General features: G+C 41.7%; 1 protein-coding gene across 1 annotated transcript in view; it reads right to left on the reverse strand.

The window, feature by feature from the left end:
- TTLL5 (tubulin tyrosine ligase-like family, member 5) overlaps positions 1-13458 on the reverse strand; it is a 344374-nt gene that overhangs the window by 246805 nt on the left and 84111 nt on the right. The window contains exons 13-15 of the mRNA XM_006884777.1: positions 6875-6956; positions 4642-4703; positions 3206-3300 (exon numbers count right to left, since the gene is read on the reverse strand). Coding sequence (XP_006884839.1) covers positions 3206-3300; positions 4642-4703; positions 6875-6956 — 239 coding nt within the window. The remainder of the gene's footprint in view (positions 1-3205; positions 3301-4641; positions 4704-6874; positions 6957-13458) is intronic.

The raw sequence follows: 13458 nt of genomic DNA on the forward strand, positions 1-13458 counted from the left end.
AGTGAGAAGTAATCCAAAATATTGCCATCAAGAAATACTGCCAGTGAGAAACCCAGAGCATTCAGAGAGAAGGACAAATTATTTTACTTTATTTCTTTTTTCACGTGTAAAGGACTCTGGTACTCATGCACAATTCAAGCCCCCCAGGTCTAACAACTAAGGTCAGGCAGGTATCTTTTCACTTCATTTTAGAAGTAGACCTGGAGATACTAACGATAACAGAGCTTCTAAGAGTCATAAAATGACAAATCCCCACGTATAAAAACGTCATCTATTAAGAAGCACAATTAATAGCCCAATAGTCAATGTGAAACTGTTGTTACTATTAAACTGCTAGTAATGGTACATTTCATAAGACGTTTAAAGAAAAGAAAGGTCATTTCTGCACTAAAATATTTCCTTCCTAGAACACTGTGGTCAACGCAATAGATACACTTTTAAGCTCTGCTCACTATTTAGATTCAATCGCTTCCACAGGATAACCACTAGCAGAAAAAGAGAATCCATCATTTCCTGAGTTCTGCCTTCTCTTCTGTTCCATAAGCAAGAAGACCTCCATTTATACTATTTTATGTTATCAAATGGTACAAAATCTAAGTGCATAGAATATGTACTGAGAAAAAAAAAAGAAAGCCAAAAGGTTTTCTCTGGGGGAACAGTAGTAAAATTGGAATTAAGTCTGCAAACAATCCAGAACTTACCTGCTTGGTGTTTGATGAGGGAAACTGTGCAGACACTGGACGCTATAAAAGACAGAAAAATGGAATAAAGCCTTATCTTCTCCTAACACACCCACATATGCCATCCATGAACTATCTGACACAAAGAGAACAAATGGTGGCTCAGCAAGACCTGGACATTTTGTGGCTGGATGGTCAGAAGCATTTGTTGTCCACACTGCTGTCCCCTGTGGGATACCTACCGCAGCTTCACCTGTCAGCACGCCCGTGTTACCAGATACCAACGATCCTGGTATAAAGCACTCCACCTGAAATTTTGTTCCACACAACACACATAACTAATCTACAGTTTCTTTTGCCTTTAGGCAAGTGTTCTGCAACCTACTTCAGGCTGAAACCTCCCCACTGTGTACCAGTCCATATAATAAAGGGTGAATAGTCTCCACGACTTGCAAAGTCACCAATAAAAACTGACAAGTGAGCTAAGAAAAGGGATCTAAGATGGACATTAGTTACCCCTACAGTCAAACCTGCCAAGTAAAGCTGAAAGGAAAGAGGACCCTTTATGGCAGAGACTGAGAAGATCTGTCACACACCTATTGCACGGAGGCAATTTGCAAAATAATGCAATTTTCTAAATTAAGGAGAAGAGTACTGAATGTACCATGGACTGCCAAGAAAACAAACAGATTCATCCTAGAGAGGATTAAACCAGGCTGATCCTTGGAGGCAAGGATTCTGGGGCTTCGTCTGACATACTTTGGACATGTTGTAAGGAGAGACAGGTCTTTAAAGAGGGACATCATGCTGGGTAGAGTGGAGGGACAGTGCAGGAGGGGAAGACCCTCTATGAGGTGGATTGATTCAGTGACTGGGGTAATCGGGATGGGTGTGTCAGAGGCAATGAGAGTGGCACAGGATAGAGCAGGGTTTAGGGCTGTTGTACACAGGGTCGCTATGAGTCGCAAACGACTCGACGGCATATAACAACAACAACAACAACAATACCTAGGTGAATCCTCTCCTTTTATTAAAAATCTTAAAACCAAACAAAAAACTGACACAAACACCATCTTTTATTTGTGTTTTTGCACTGATCGTGTATGGCCCTACTGCCAAGTTTTACTTCTAATCCAAGACCACAGCCTTAAAATACAGCACACTCTATTTCACACTATGATCTTAATTAAGGAGCGATTCTAGAGCAAGGGGTCACTGACAGTCCAAAGATGGAATTCAGCTCCCACCTCCCTCCAAAAAAAAAATCCAAAACAAAACCCTAAACCAACAAACCTAAAAGGAAAAAAACTGAACTCACTGTCAGTATTTACAAGCCCCCTGATTCCTCTTGACGGTATGAAGGTCTGACACTTGGCTCTCACTCATGACAACCAGTGCATGAGACAGGCACCTCCAGTTTATCTCAGTCACGTACCTCTTTGCTGCGTTATACACCCGGGCCTATTTACTCATATATACTACTCACCTGTAGTTCCTATGCAAGAAACAGTTTTGGAATAATAGCATATACACTTGCCAAACAGAAGTGACATTCTCTAAATCAGACGAGTAGGAAAAAAGAGGAGAAAAAAAGGGCTGGAGGGCTAAAAGGAACAAGGAGGAGGAGAAGCAGAAGGCGGGAGAGAAAAGGACAGTATTTCTTCTTTCAAAGAGCTTACAATCTGGCAGAGAAATGGGGCAATTTGAAGCAGCAAATCAATCAATGTATATAAAACACAAGAGAGAAGCAGCAAAATATGAAGAAATTAAAAGTAAAGGTCATGACAGAAGAAGATGGATAAAAGATCATCTCCTGAAGTCCTGAGTACACAGGACTTGGTCCAGATTTGAAGACAGGAGAGAGGTGGATCTTACAGAAGCCATCAGATGTGGTGGCCAAACCAAATGTGGTAGCTCAGGGTCCAGAGAGGCAGGGACTGGTTCCATGAGGGAATGAATAGCTGGAATGATTAGCTGATTGGCTTAAGCAGAATTAAATGCAAGATACACAAAGACTGGAGCAGCACGATGCATCAAAGTTTCAAACACATGCACGTTTCTTTAGGCATTTCTCTCATTTAACCCCAACAAATCCTGGTAACCGAGGGCCCCTGTGAGGAGAATCCCCTGTACGGGAGGTACTACTTCCAAGTGAGCATCTTCCGAAATGGAAGATCAAAAAGAAAGGAGAAGCACGATGACAAAGACTCAGAAGGCTCCTTCTCTGTGCTTTGTGTTTGCGTGTGTTAATCACCGGTAGGTGTGGATTTTTAAGGAAAAGAAAAGGGATGACAGCAAGAAAACAGAAGCCCAGGGGAAAGAAGAGGAAAAATAAAAAATAGCCAGAGAGTAAGTTTGTGAGAAGCATAAGTGATTGGCCACAGCTGGAAAAAAGTGTCTCCCGTCTAGACTGCTCCCAAAAGCCTCCTGCTCTCCACGACCTCACGTCCTCAGCCTGCTCATTTGTATCAGCAGCCACTTTCCACTAAACCTCCTTTGGGCTCCCTGCTGCTGAATGTGCTTACCTGAGGTTTCTGAAAAGGGTTTCTCCTGGAAGTGTCAAAGGTGGGATAAATTGGCCGGTTGGATGCCCGCTGGGAAGGGTCTTGGCATACAAATCCTGAATGTGGAATGAGCAACATTAAAACTTCCACTTTCTAAGAAATCAACGGGTTTCACTGCACCTTTTCTTTAGATATACAAACTCAGTGTCACTGTCTTAAATACTATAGAGATCCAGCCTCAAGAACACTGCACTGCCTCTGCCATGCACATACTCTGCTTGAACTCTGGACCACCGTTAAACGGTGAGAACAAGAAAGGAAACCAGGAGGGTCTGTCAGCCTCTCTGGTGGCTGAAACGTGATTCTGATCTAAAAAGAGTAGGGAGCTCTGTTGGCCTACTGCCAAGAAGCTATACTGCATTCCTGAAGGCAAGCAGTTTGAATCCACAGGAAAAGAGAGGCAATCTCCTCTTGTATGATTACTGCCTCTGAAAACCTGCTGGAAGGGTCAGCTTTGGGTCTGACTCAACAATACACAACAACAAGGTTTTAATGAACTTCAGGGTAAAGGTGCAAACCACCATATCAAAACACCAAGCTGTTAGGAAAAATGAGTTATTTTAAAGTCACTTCCTGGGTGGTAATTGGAAAAAGAATGTTTTTACTGGAGCACACAGGAGTGAGGGGTCTCGCTCTATAAGCTGCTCCACCTATAACTGTGGCCGCGGCCTAGCAGCAACTTTCCAAGTACACTTTTGGAGATTATCTCCGGTTTAAGAATCTGGACTTGTGCTCCTTTCATTTACTTGCTAAAAAGAAGCAGGGTCCCCTCCAAAGGAAAATGAGGAGTAGCAAAGTTTTACAGCATCTGCTGATACATCAAGTACTACTAGTTCTTCTCATACACAATTTACTATTTCTTTTTTTGTATGGTTTTCTTTAAAAAAACAACAACAAAAGAACAAAGAAAAAAACAACTCACAAAATAGCCACCTGACTGTTCATCTCCATTTCAAAATTTTGGCCTCTCTACTCAAAAAGGGATTTCTTCCTTGGGCAGCTCTATTTAGAACTATTACAAGGAGGAATCGTGTTGAGACCAGCAGACTGTCGAGCAGAAATGCAGCCAGTCTCCTCTCTAACAAGGCTTCTTCACTGGGTTTCATTTTCCCTGCTCAGAGAAAAAGATACTTTCTCCAGATCTTTCCTTAATTCTCTTCTTCAGCTCGTAATTCTTGTACCCCAGGTCTCACCCTAAGTTGTGGTTCAGCTTCAGGACAGAATGGAGCCAGGGGGGAGTAGAAATGTATAAATACTTGCCTGAAAATATCATCTTTTAGTACAAAACATTCAGCATAGCTCACAAGTTGCCAGTTGGCAAAACCTATACAGCTGGACCGAACTGATGCTCTGCTTAGCTTTGTAAGTGGGCCGAGTGCAGAAAACATGCTACTCACCAACAACAGTGAACATGTCCGAAATCATGCTGGCTTTAATCTTTAGGTCCAAGGGTGCGTCACTAACACAAAAAGAAAGTAATCGATCATAAGAATGTTGCAGGTCAGTGGAATAGTGGCCCCTTGATAAAATCAAGTTTTCAAACGTGCAATACCAGAGGGAGAGGAACAGGGGGAAGACCTCCAATACTCCTCAAGACACAAAAGAAAAACCACACACAGAGGCAACTAGACTACAAATAAAAGCTCACTGTTTAATGGGGTCTCCATTAGACGAGCACAGCAGTAAGGTATGGATTGCCTAACATTTTCAGCTAGGAAGTCTTGTGTACTTTAAGTTTTCACGAGACAAAATACTGCTTCATTATCACCATGGACTGTGATGTTCTGACTTTTAATGTACTCTCCTATGAGTAAGCCTATCATTCAAATCATCTTTTCCTGCTGCAATAGAACAGCCGAGTTCACATCCAAGGGAACAAAGTGTGCGGACAGTGTAGGAGCACGCAGAGTTTGGTTCTTTCGTACTCGGGGTTACTATCAATCAGAGCTGATACAACGGAACTAACAACCTTTTTTTTTAGGCTTCATTTTCTCTTTGGCTTCAATCTTCTTAGGTTTGCAAATGAAAGACAGAGAGAGAGAGAAATCCAAAAAACAAAAACCCAAATACCAGATGAAGCACAGAAGCCACAAGGCCAGTGTGTGGATAAAAGGCAAAACGGCCTCACTCTGACAACGCAGGCCAACCTCGGCCTTGGTGCTGTGGTGCCACCCCACAAACCAGACCACTCTAACTGCGAGAGCCAATGCGCCACCCCGGAGAACGTCCAATGCTCAATAGTAAAAGCTGGAGCAGTCAGAACCTGTGTCAGGCACAGGCTGCCAGAGGCGGAAAACGAAAATACTGTCTGCTAAATTCAGCAAAAGAAATAGTCAAATGTAGTCAATTGTGAGAAAAGGTAGTAAGAATGTGCCCTTTCAAAGGCTGAAAACTTGTGAAATCCAGAAAAACAGGTAGTACTATTAAATTTTGACTTTCACAAGTTTTCACCCTGGATGCTATACTGTGAAATCTGCAAAACTGACAAAACTGTAGCCTACCATGTAAAGAATGTGTTAACACCTTGCTCTACCGCACTATTGAGGTAGTCAAACCAAACTCCCACTGCACAGTCGTCCATCTGTCTCGATCTGATTGCTTGGCATTTTGCCAGTATCTCTCATCCTTAAAAACCTAGGAGCTGGGTGGTCTTTGGCATAAATCTCTAGGCTTCTCTGTTTAGAAAAGGGTATAGCTAATAGAAATTCTGGCTGTCACTGAGAATATAAGCAGAATCTTCTGTTATTATGAAAAATATGTTCCATTCCTTCTTCTAAACAATAGGTTGGCTAAAAAAGGTTAGTATTGCTTAAAGTTTTGATACGTCAATCTTGGAAGGACACTAGGATATACTGTATGTGGCAAAATGGGCTGCTTTAATCTGCATTACCTAGGTCCAGCTATACAGCTATATAATCTCTGTGGGCTTCCTTTCACATAAGCCTTTGGTAATAAAGGGAATATAATACCTTATGTATTTTTTTAGCTTTATCAGAAGGTCTACAAAGTTTAAAAAAAAATAATTACAGCATGTGGGGCAAAAGGAATACAAGAGCCATCCCTGAGAAATCCAGTAGACTGGGCCTAGTGATCATACATTATAAATTGATTAAGAAGACAGAGATCTGGTGGGGGGGGGCGAGGGCTGGGTGGGGAGAGAAATGCAGCAATGAATGAATGGAAATCCAAAATCTCTGTAAATGTTCATGAAAATGATTAAAATAAAACAATTTTTTAAAAAAAGAGGACAGAGATCTATGGTTGCCATAAACCATCACTCCATTCCACTTCCACTCAAGAAATTCTAATCATCATTAATGGGTAAAGAATTATGCAAAAAAAAAATAAAAAAGAATTATGCAGTCAACCCAAAGGCCCATGGTTTGAATCTACCAGCTCCTCTAAAGAATAAAAACAGCCAATCTCATCCTGTGCAATTTACTGCCTCTGAAACACCACTGGAGAGTCAACTATTAGACTGTTCTGACTTGATGGCACATAACAAAAACTATCTATTCACTACGAAGGGTCGGGGGAACCACTTCTCAGTAAAAAATATATGATCTTCCCTGTCTCAAATGTTTTACTGCTACTCTGTCTGTCACCTTTTGGTTGATGAAACTGACTTACCAGGCTAAAGAAGGAGAGAGATTCACTTCCAATAACCACGGCTTCAGGGTAGAGTCTATGAGCACATCAAATCCATAGAGTTCTGGAAATATAACACAATACACAAGATCATTTTCCACATCTCAACCTAAAAAAAAAAAAATCTGGAAGAATCAATCTAATTGACTCTTACCAGAGCCTAGAGACAGGGATACAAGAGCTCCTTCTAGGCTCTGGAGAAGTTCCAGGGATAAAGTAAAAATGCTAGAAATTCCCTTTTTTTCATTATTCAATCTAGTGACTGTCCTATACTCCCTACAGCTGCCAAGTTAAGCGGTATGACTCTCTGGCGCTATGGGTAAGGCACTCATCAGGAAAAGGCCTGAAGCGAGGGCGTCCACTGCAGTGCCGTCCTGGGCTTTACTCTGGATTGTCCTCCCTCATCAGTGCTCACCCCCACGCAACACCCCCCTCTCTGAAAACAGAAAAACGCAAGCATCTCTCTAGGATGCCTCCATGGCCTTCTGTGCAAACCAAGATTTTGCTTTTGCAACCCAGGTCAAGAAGACATTGAATTGTAAAATATATTTATTCTTTCCCCTCTCCTATGGTTTCAATTTCCTTTTGAAAGGAGGAAAATAAAACACTCTGGCTCCACAAAGACAGAAAGACAAGACAGAAGGGAGAGGGAGTCAGCTGCAGCAGAGCGGGACTGTGATAAACCATCGTGCACAACTAATATTATTAAACAGTGGAGTGAGCCAGAGATCAAGTTTCCCTGGCTCCTGGATTCTCCCCTGATTCCCTCCAACTTCCTCATCATTGCATGAAGCAAAACAAGAGCCACAAGCAGCCTTCCTTCCAGAATGCTGTTTGACTTTAAAAGTTCAGGGATGAAGAGAGCCTCTGCTGGCAAACATTACGTGTCATACTATATAATGAGAATCTCTTTACAGAACTCGCAGGAGGTCAGAAGCCCTCCCTACGACATATATATCAAATGTATCAGCCACTCAGAAGTCCCATGCGCTGCCAAACATTCCACTCCCGTATCTTTCAAATAAAAAATTTCAGACCTTTTCCTCTAATCTCATTTCTCCACAGACTGACCACTGGTCATACACCAGAGCTCATGCCCAGGGCACACAACCAAGTCACTTACAGAGATTCATTTGGAAACAAATTTCTAGATTCCCCCCCCCCCCGATTTCACCTTAAAAAACACAGAAAAACAGATGCTTCTAAAAATTGGGACCCACAACCTGGTATTTGCACACAGGAAACCTGAAGTTCTAGAACAGGAAACCTGAAGTTCTAGAACACTGTATTAAGAATCCTAGAAGAGAATCTAGAGGACTGTGTCCTTCTCATACTCCACCATTCATTCACTGAGGGATGCAGGGACACCATTTCGCCCGGAGGTTTCCTCAGCACCTGTCGGCCTTCTTTACCTTCTCTATTAATCTGGATGCTCAGTGACTAAGTCTAGAGGTCCAATTTATGCCCTATGAATAGAAGGAGACACCAACATGTTCTGGTTTGTTCCAGTGGAAAGTTTCCACGAAATGATCTGACGTGCAGTTTCATTTTCAAAATAATTATAAATTACAAAGAGTCTGAGATGGTCTCCCCCTTTTTGTAACTATATAAAAAATCACTCATGACTATCCTTTAACATGCAAAGACAAAGAAGCTCTGTCACCCATCTTCTTCAGGAAGCACAGCATAGCTTCTGTACCTAGTACATTGCTCTGTATATAACACCTAATCCTCAAAACCCCCCACAAAGTAGCCTCCTTTTCACCTAAGCAAAATATTTGGGATGCAGCACTAAATAAGTTATTTACAGGGGAGAAACAGGTTGCAAAATCTTTTTCATCGCCCAAGAAAGAGGACACCAGTTGAGTCTGTTTCAAGAAAAAGAACACAGTGCTCAGTTCCTACAAGCTAAAGCACAAGATTCAGATGTTTCCACGGGTGGTACTGTTATTAATAATAATAACCGCATCAGGAACAGGGTGTGAACAGTGATTAATGCACATTAGTCTGGAGCAGGTGTGCACAATCCAAACGAAGACAAACTTAGAAAAACAATCAATGAGACTCCCTAGTTATGTACTTCACATTAAGCAAGATCCACATTTACTTAACTATTTTCCCAAACAGTATTTGGGGGAGGAGGGGGAATGACTGAAGAGAGAAAAAATCCTCCCCAGTCCCATCATTTTCACTCAAGAGACTATAATCCGCCAGCGCAGAACAGTCTCTGTGAGGTGTGAGCAAACTACAAAACTGAATCGTAAAACAAAGTCTGAACAAGTGTTAGGACTTAGATTCATTAACAAGAGTGGGGGGAGGAAAACACAACGTGGGTGTCTGAAGGCAGTACAACATACTGAAAATCCAGATTTCTTAAGAAGCTGGGAGCTGGATGAAAACCAGCTAAAGAGAGATTTCTGCTGTTGGCAGGTAACTGAGTCCTCAGAACGACCTCTGAACTTATGCCCTCAGGAGGAACCTGCTCATAGACCAAAAGGCAGTTGGTTCGGACTCCAAGGGGATGCTGCATGATTTAAAAGCAAGAAACGTATGCATCAGAGATGATCTTTTCACCAGGCTTACTCAGTCTGTATACAAATCAAAGAATCTAAGAAGCTGGACACCTCAGGACACCACAGCATCAGGATGACAGAGGAAGAATCAGATATAATCTGTGATATGAAGATGACATAACCTTGCTTGCTGAGAGAAGACTTGAAGGTGGACCTATTAAGAAGATTAAAGATGGTCTTCAGTTATGACTTACAAGTAGCAGAAAATCCTCACAATTCTACATAGTAGCAGCATCACGATAAATGGAGAAAAGATTGAAGCTGTCAAAGATTTCACTTATCTGGATCCACAATTAAAGTCCATGGATGCAGCCGTCAAGAAAACAAATAAGACAGTGCAGTGAGGAAAATCTACTGCCAAAGATCGCTGTGTCCAAAAGAAAAAATGTCTCTTTGAGGACCTGACTCAAACCATAGCAGTTTTTCCCCCAATCACCTAAGATACTTTTAAAAACTGGACACTGAATAAGAAAAAGCAAGAGTTGATGCATCTGACTTATGATGTTGGGAATGAATATTAAATATACCATGGAGTTTCAGAAGAATGAACAAGCCTGTCTTAGAAGCGGAGCCAGAATGTTTCTTAGAAGCAAAGACAGCAAGACGTGGTCTCATATACTACAGTCATGCTCTCTCGAGGTAGGGCCACTCTATCAGGCTTGGCAAAGTAGAGGGTGGACAAAAGAGGACATGGATGATACAACCGTTCTGAGAATGGGCTCACCCATAGCAATAGACTGTAAAGATGGCACAAGACTGGGCCATGTTTCGTTCTGCTATCTATAGGGAACTATCTTGGGTGGCACTGTTGGGTAAAGAGTCGTACTGCTTACTTCAAAGGCTGGCTGGCTTCTCTAGCAAGCAGTTCTGTGAAAGAAAGATAAGCAACATCCTTCCACACAATTCACAGCAATTACATCGACGATGAGTCAGAACCGACTCAGAGGCAATGAGTGAGTTTCTGAGTTGGAATCAACCAGACAGCATCTAACGACATAACTTGTGACTGACTTGTATGTTGTTGTTAGGTGCCGACGAGTCAAGTATGACTCATAGTCACCCTATGAACAAAAGATCTGAACCCTGTTCTATCCTGCACCATCCTCATATCCTGACACACAAGAGCCCATTGCCGCAGTCAACATGGCAATACGCCAGGTTGTGGGTCTTTCTCTCCTTCGTCCACCCTTCCCAACATCATGTCCCTCTCAAAGGAACAGCCCCTCCTAACAACCTGCCCAAAGTATATGAGGTAAAGCCTCATCATTCTTGCCTCCAAAGAGCGCTCTGGCTTCAACCTCTCCAAGACATATCTGTTTGTCCTCTTGAATGTCCATGGGATGTTCAGTGCTCTTCTCCAACACCACAGCACAAAGGCACCAATTCTTTTCCTGTCATCCTCACTAAATGTCCAGCTCTTAGATGCACAGCAAGTATCAGAAAGACTATGGCCTGAATCAGAGGCCTTAGTCCTCAAAATGCCATCTTACTCCTCAATAATTGGGATAGGTCCCTAACTGCAGATTTTCCCAGTGCAATGCTTATTTCCTGACTGCTGGTAGCAAAGTATTAATTGTGAATCCAAGCAAGATGAAACTGTTGACTGTTTCAATCTCCTCTCATTGATCATGACACTGTGTTAACAATCCTTGTTTTCTTGACATTGACACACAACTCATACCAAAGGCTGCATTCCTTGATCTTCTACAAGTGCTTCAAGTCTTCCTCACTTTCAGCAAGTAAGGTTGTGTCATCTGCATAACCCAGGTTATTGATGAGTCTCCCTTCTCTCCTGATACCACACTCCTCCAGCTTCTCAAATAATGTGCTCAGCATACACATTGAATAGGTATGGAGAGAGATTTTAAAGAGTAATTTTTCCTGGGTATATTAAACTTCAGCTCTCTTCTAATCTTGTAGTTTTAGCACAAACACAGTGACTAGTACTTACAAAATTCAGTAACCAGATGAGACAATGATCCTACTGCAGTTGTTGTTGCTTTTGTTGTAGCTTTTGTTTTAGGGGCTTTCAGATTGAGTATGATTCAGAGCAACTCTATGAACAACAGATCTGAGCCATGTCCTAGCCTGTGCCATCTGCATCATTTCTGATACACTTGAGTCCTATTGTTAGTGGGTGAAAACAAGTCAGACTTTTTCAGTTCCGTTCCTTGTTCCTCTGTGTGTTTTTTTATGATGACAAGAGAATGTGCAATTTTGAAGGACTGTTCTTACCACCTTACCTAACAATATTTTTCCAAGGTGATTTTCCTTGTTAAGAAATATTGTTTCCTTTAGTCCACAGCCTAAAAACAACAAATCTGAAGATTATACTAGTAAGTGCTAAGAAGTCTGACTCCATCTTCTAATTGACACCAAAACCATAATTTCCCTTAAAGGCATTTTCTTAATGCCTATACCTTCCACAACCCTTAACAAATTGCTTTTTCACCTACACGCTAATTTTAAACTGTTCTTATTCTGCCTGCTGAAGAAGGCCTTACAACTACTCACAGGCACCTGACTGCTGACTTCTTTATCCAAACTTCTTTCTCGCATGGCTTTCAGGGCACTGTTCTCTTCTGATTCTCCTCTTCCCTCCTCTTCTCCTTTTAGTCCCCTAAAAATGTCTGGTTTTCCTCTCATTCTTCATGGAAAACAGCACCCATCCAACCAATTTCCAAAGCTACAGTCACTCTCTCTATACTATTGTTGTTAAATGCCGCTAGTCAACTACAAATTACAGAGGCCCAGGGAACAGATCCGCCCGAGCACATCCTCATAATCTCCAGTGTGCTTAGAGTTCACTGATACAATCACTGTGCCAATCCACCTTGCTGACAGTCCTCGTCAGCGCCTCCTAAATCTAAGACATGCCAACAGATTCTTGTTTTCACCTTTAATTAATTATTTTTTCTCAATTATACTTGTAGGGTAGCTTGGAAGGAGGAGTGGCATCCACTTTCATAGTAGCTTGCCTCCAGAAACCGTACGAACCAGGAGAGAAGACGAAAGGCACCCAAGTGTCAAGGTCTCTCCTTCATAGGGTCGCTATGAGTCGCCTGCAACTGCCGGCACTTAACAACAACAACAACAACAACAACATACTTGTAGGGTATAATTTACATATACTGAAATGGATTCTCCTAAATATACAATTTGACACGTATAACTGTGTAATCCACACTCTTATGAAGAAACAGAGAACACTTCCACCAACCCCAAAACAGCCTTGTGCTTCTAACTGCTAAATGCCACACAATCCCTGTCCTCCTCACAACTACTATTCTGATTTCTTTTACCATAGGTTAGTGTGACCTGTTTTAGAGTTGCAAATAGCTTAAACTATTGTCATTGTGGCGTCTTTGATTTAGCATGTTTTTGAGGTTTACGTATGTTGTTCTTTCTGTCATTTTTTTAACAAAAGAAATTTAGGTACAACTTACACACAATATAATTCACCCTGTTAAAGTATACAGTTTCAATGAGCTTTGACAAATGCATCCAATCATACATAAGCACCACCACAATCAAGATATAAAACAATCCAAATACCAACTCCTTTGCAATCAATCCTCACTCCCCAGGCAACCACTCATTTAATGTTTTTTTTCTGAATAATGCTTTCCCATAGCAACAACAGCATACTATATTGGTTGTTTTTATTTAAGCCTCTTGTTTACAAGACTCTGGGAAGGGCCTTTGTATTTAAAAGTTGATTGTTACTATTTTGGAGGAACATTCTTCTAAGTTGCACAGCACTCTTCTGTCAATATGCTATACTGAGGTAACTAACCTGGGGTTGCTGTGATGCTGAACCTTGTGCCACTGGGGTATGTAAATGCCATAAGGGTTACCATAGTGGACAGTGTTGGTGGAGCTCCCAGTTTAAGACAGGTTTGGAATCAGGAGTGGCATCCACTTTCTAAACAACACACGTCTGGAAACTCTATGAACTTTGATAAATGACAATAGTTACAGAAAGGCTTCAGG

The sequence above is a fragment of the Elephantulus edwardii genome, unplaced genomic scaffold (assembly GCF_000299155.1).
Source record: "Elephantulus edwardii isolate Elephantulus edwardi_28Jun2011 unplaced genomic scaffold, EleEdw1.0 scaffold00037, whole genome shotgun sequence".
NCBI classification, from domain to species: domain Eukaryota; kingdom Metazoa; phylum Chordata; class Mammalia; order Macroscelidea; family Macroscelididae; genus Elephantulus; species Elephantulus edwardii.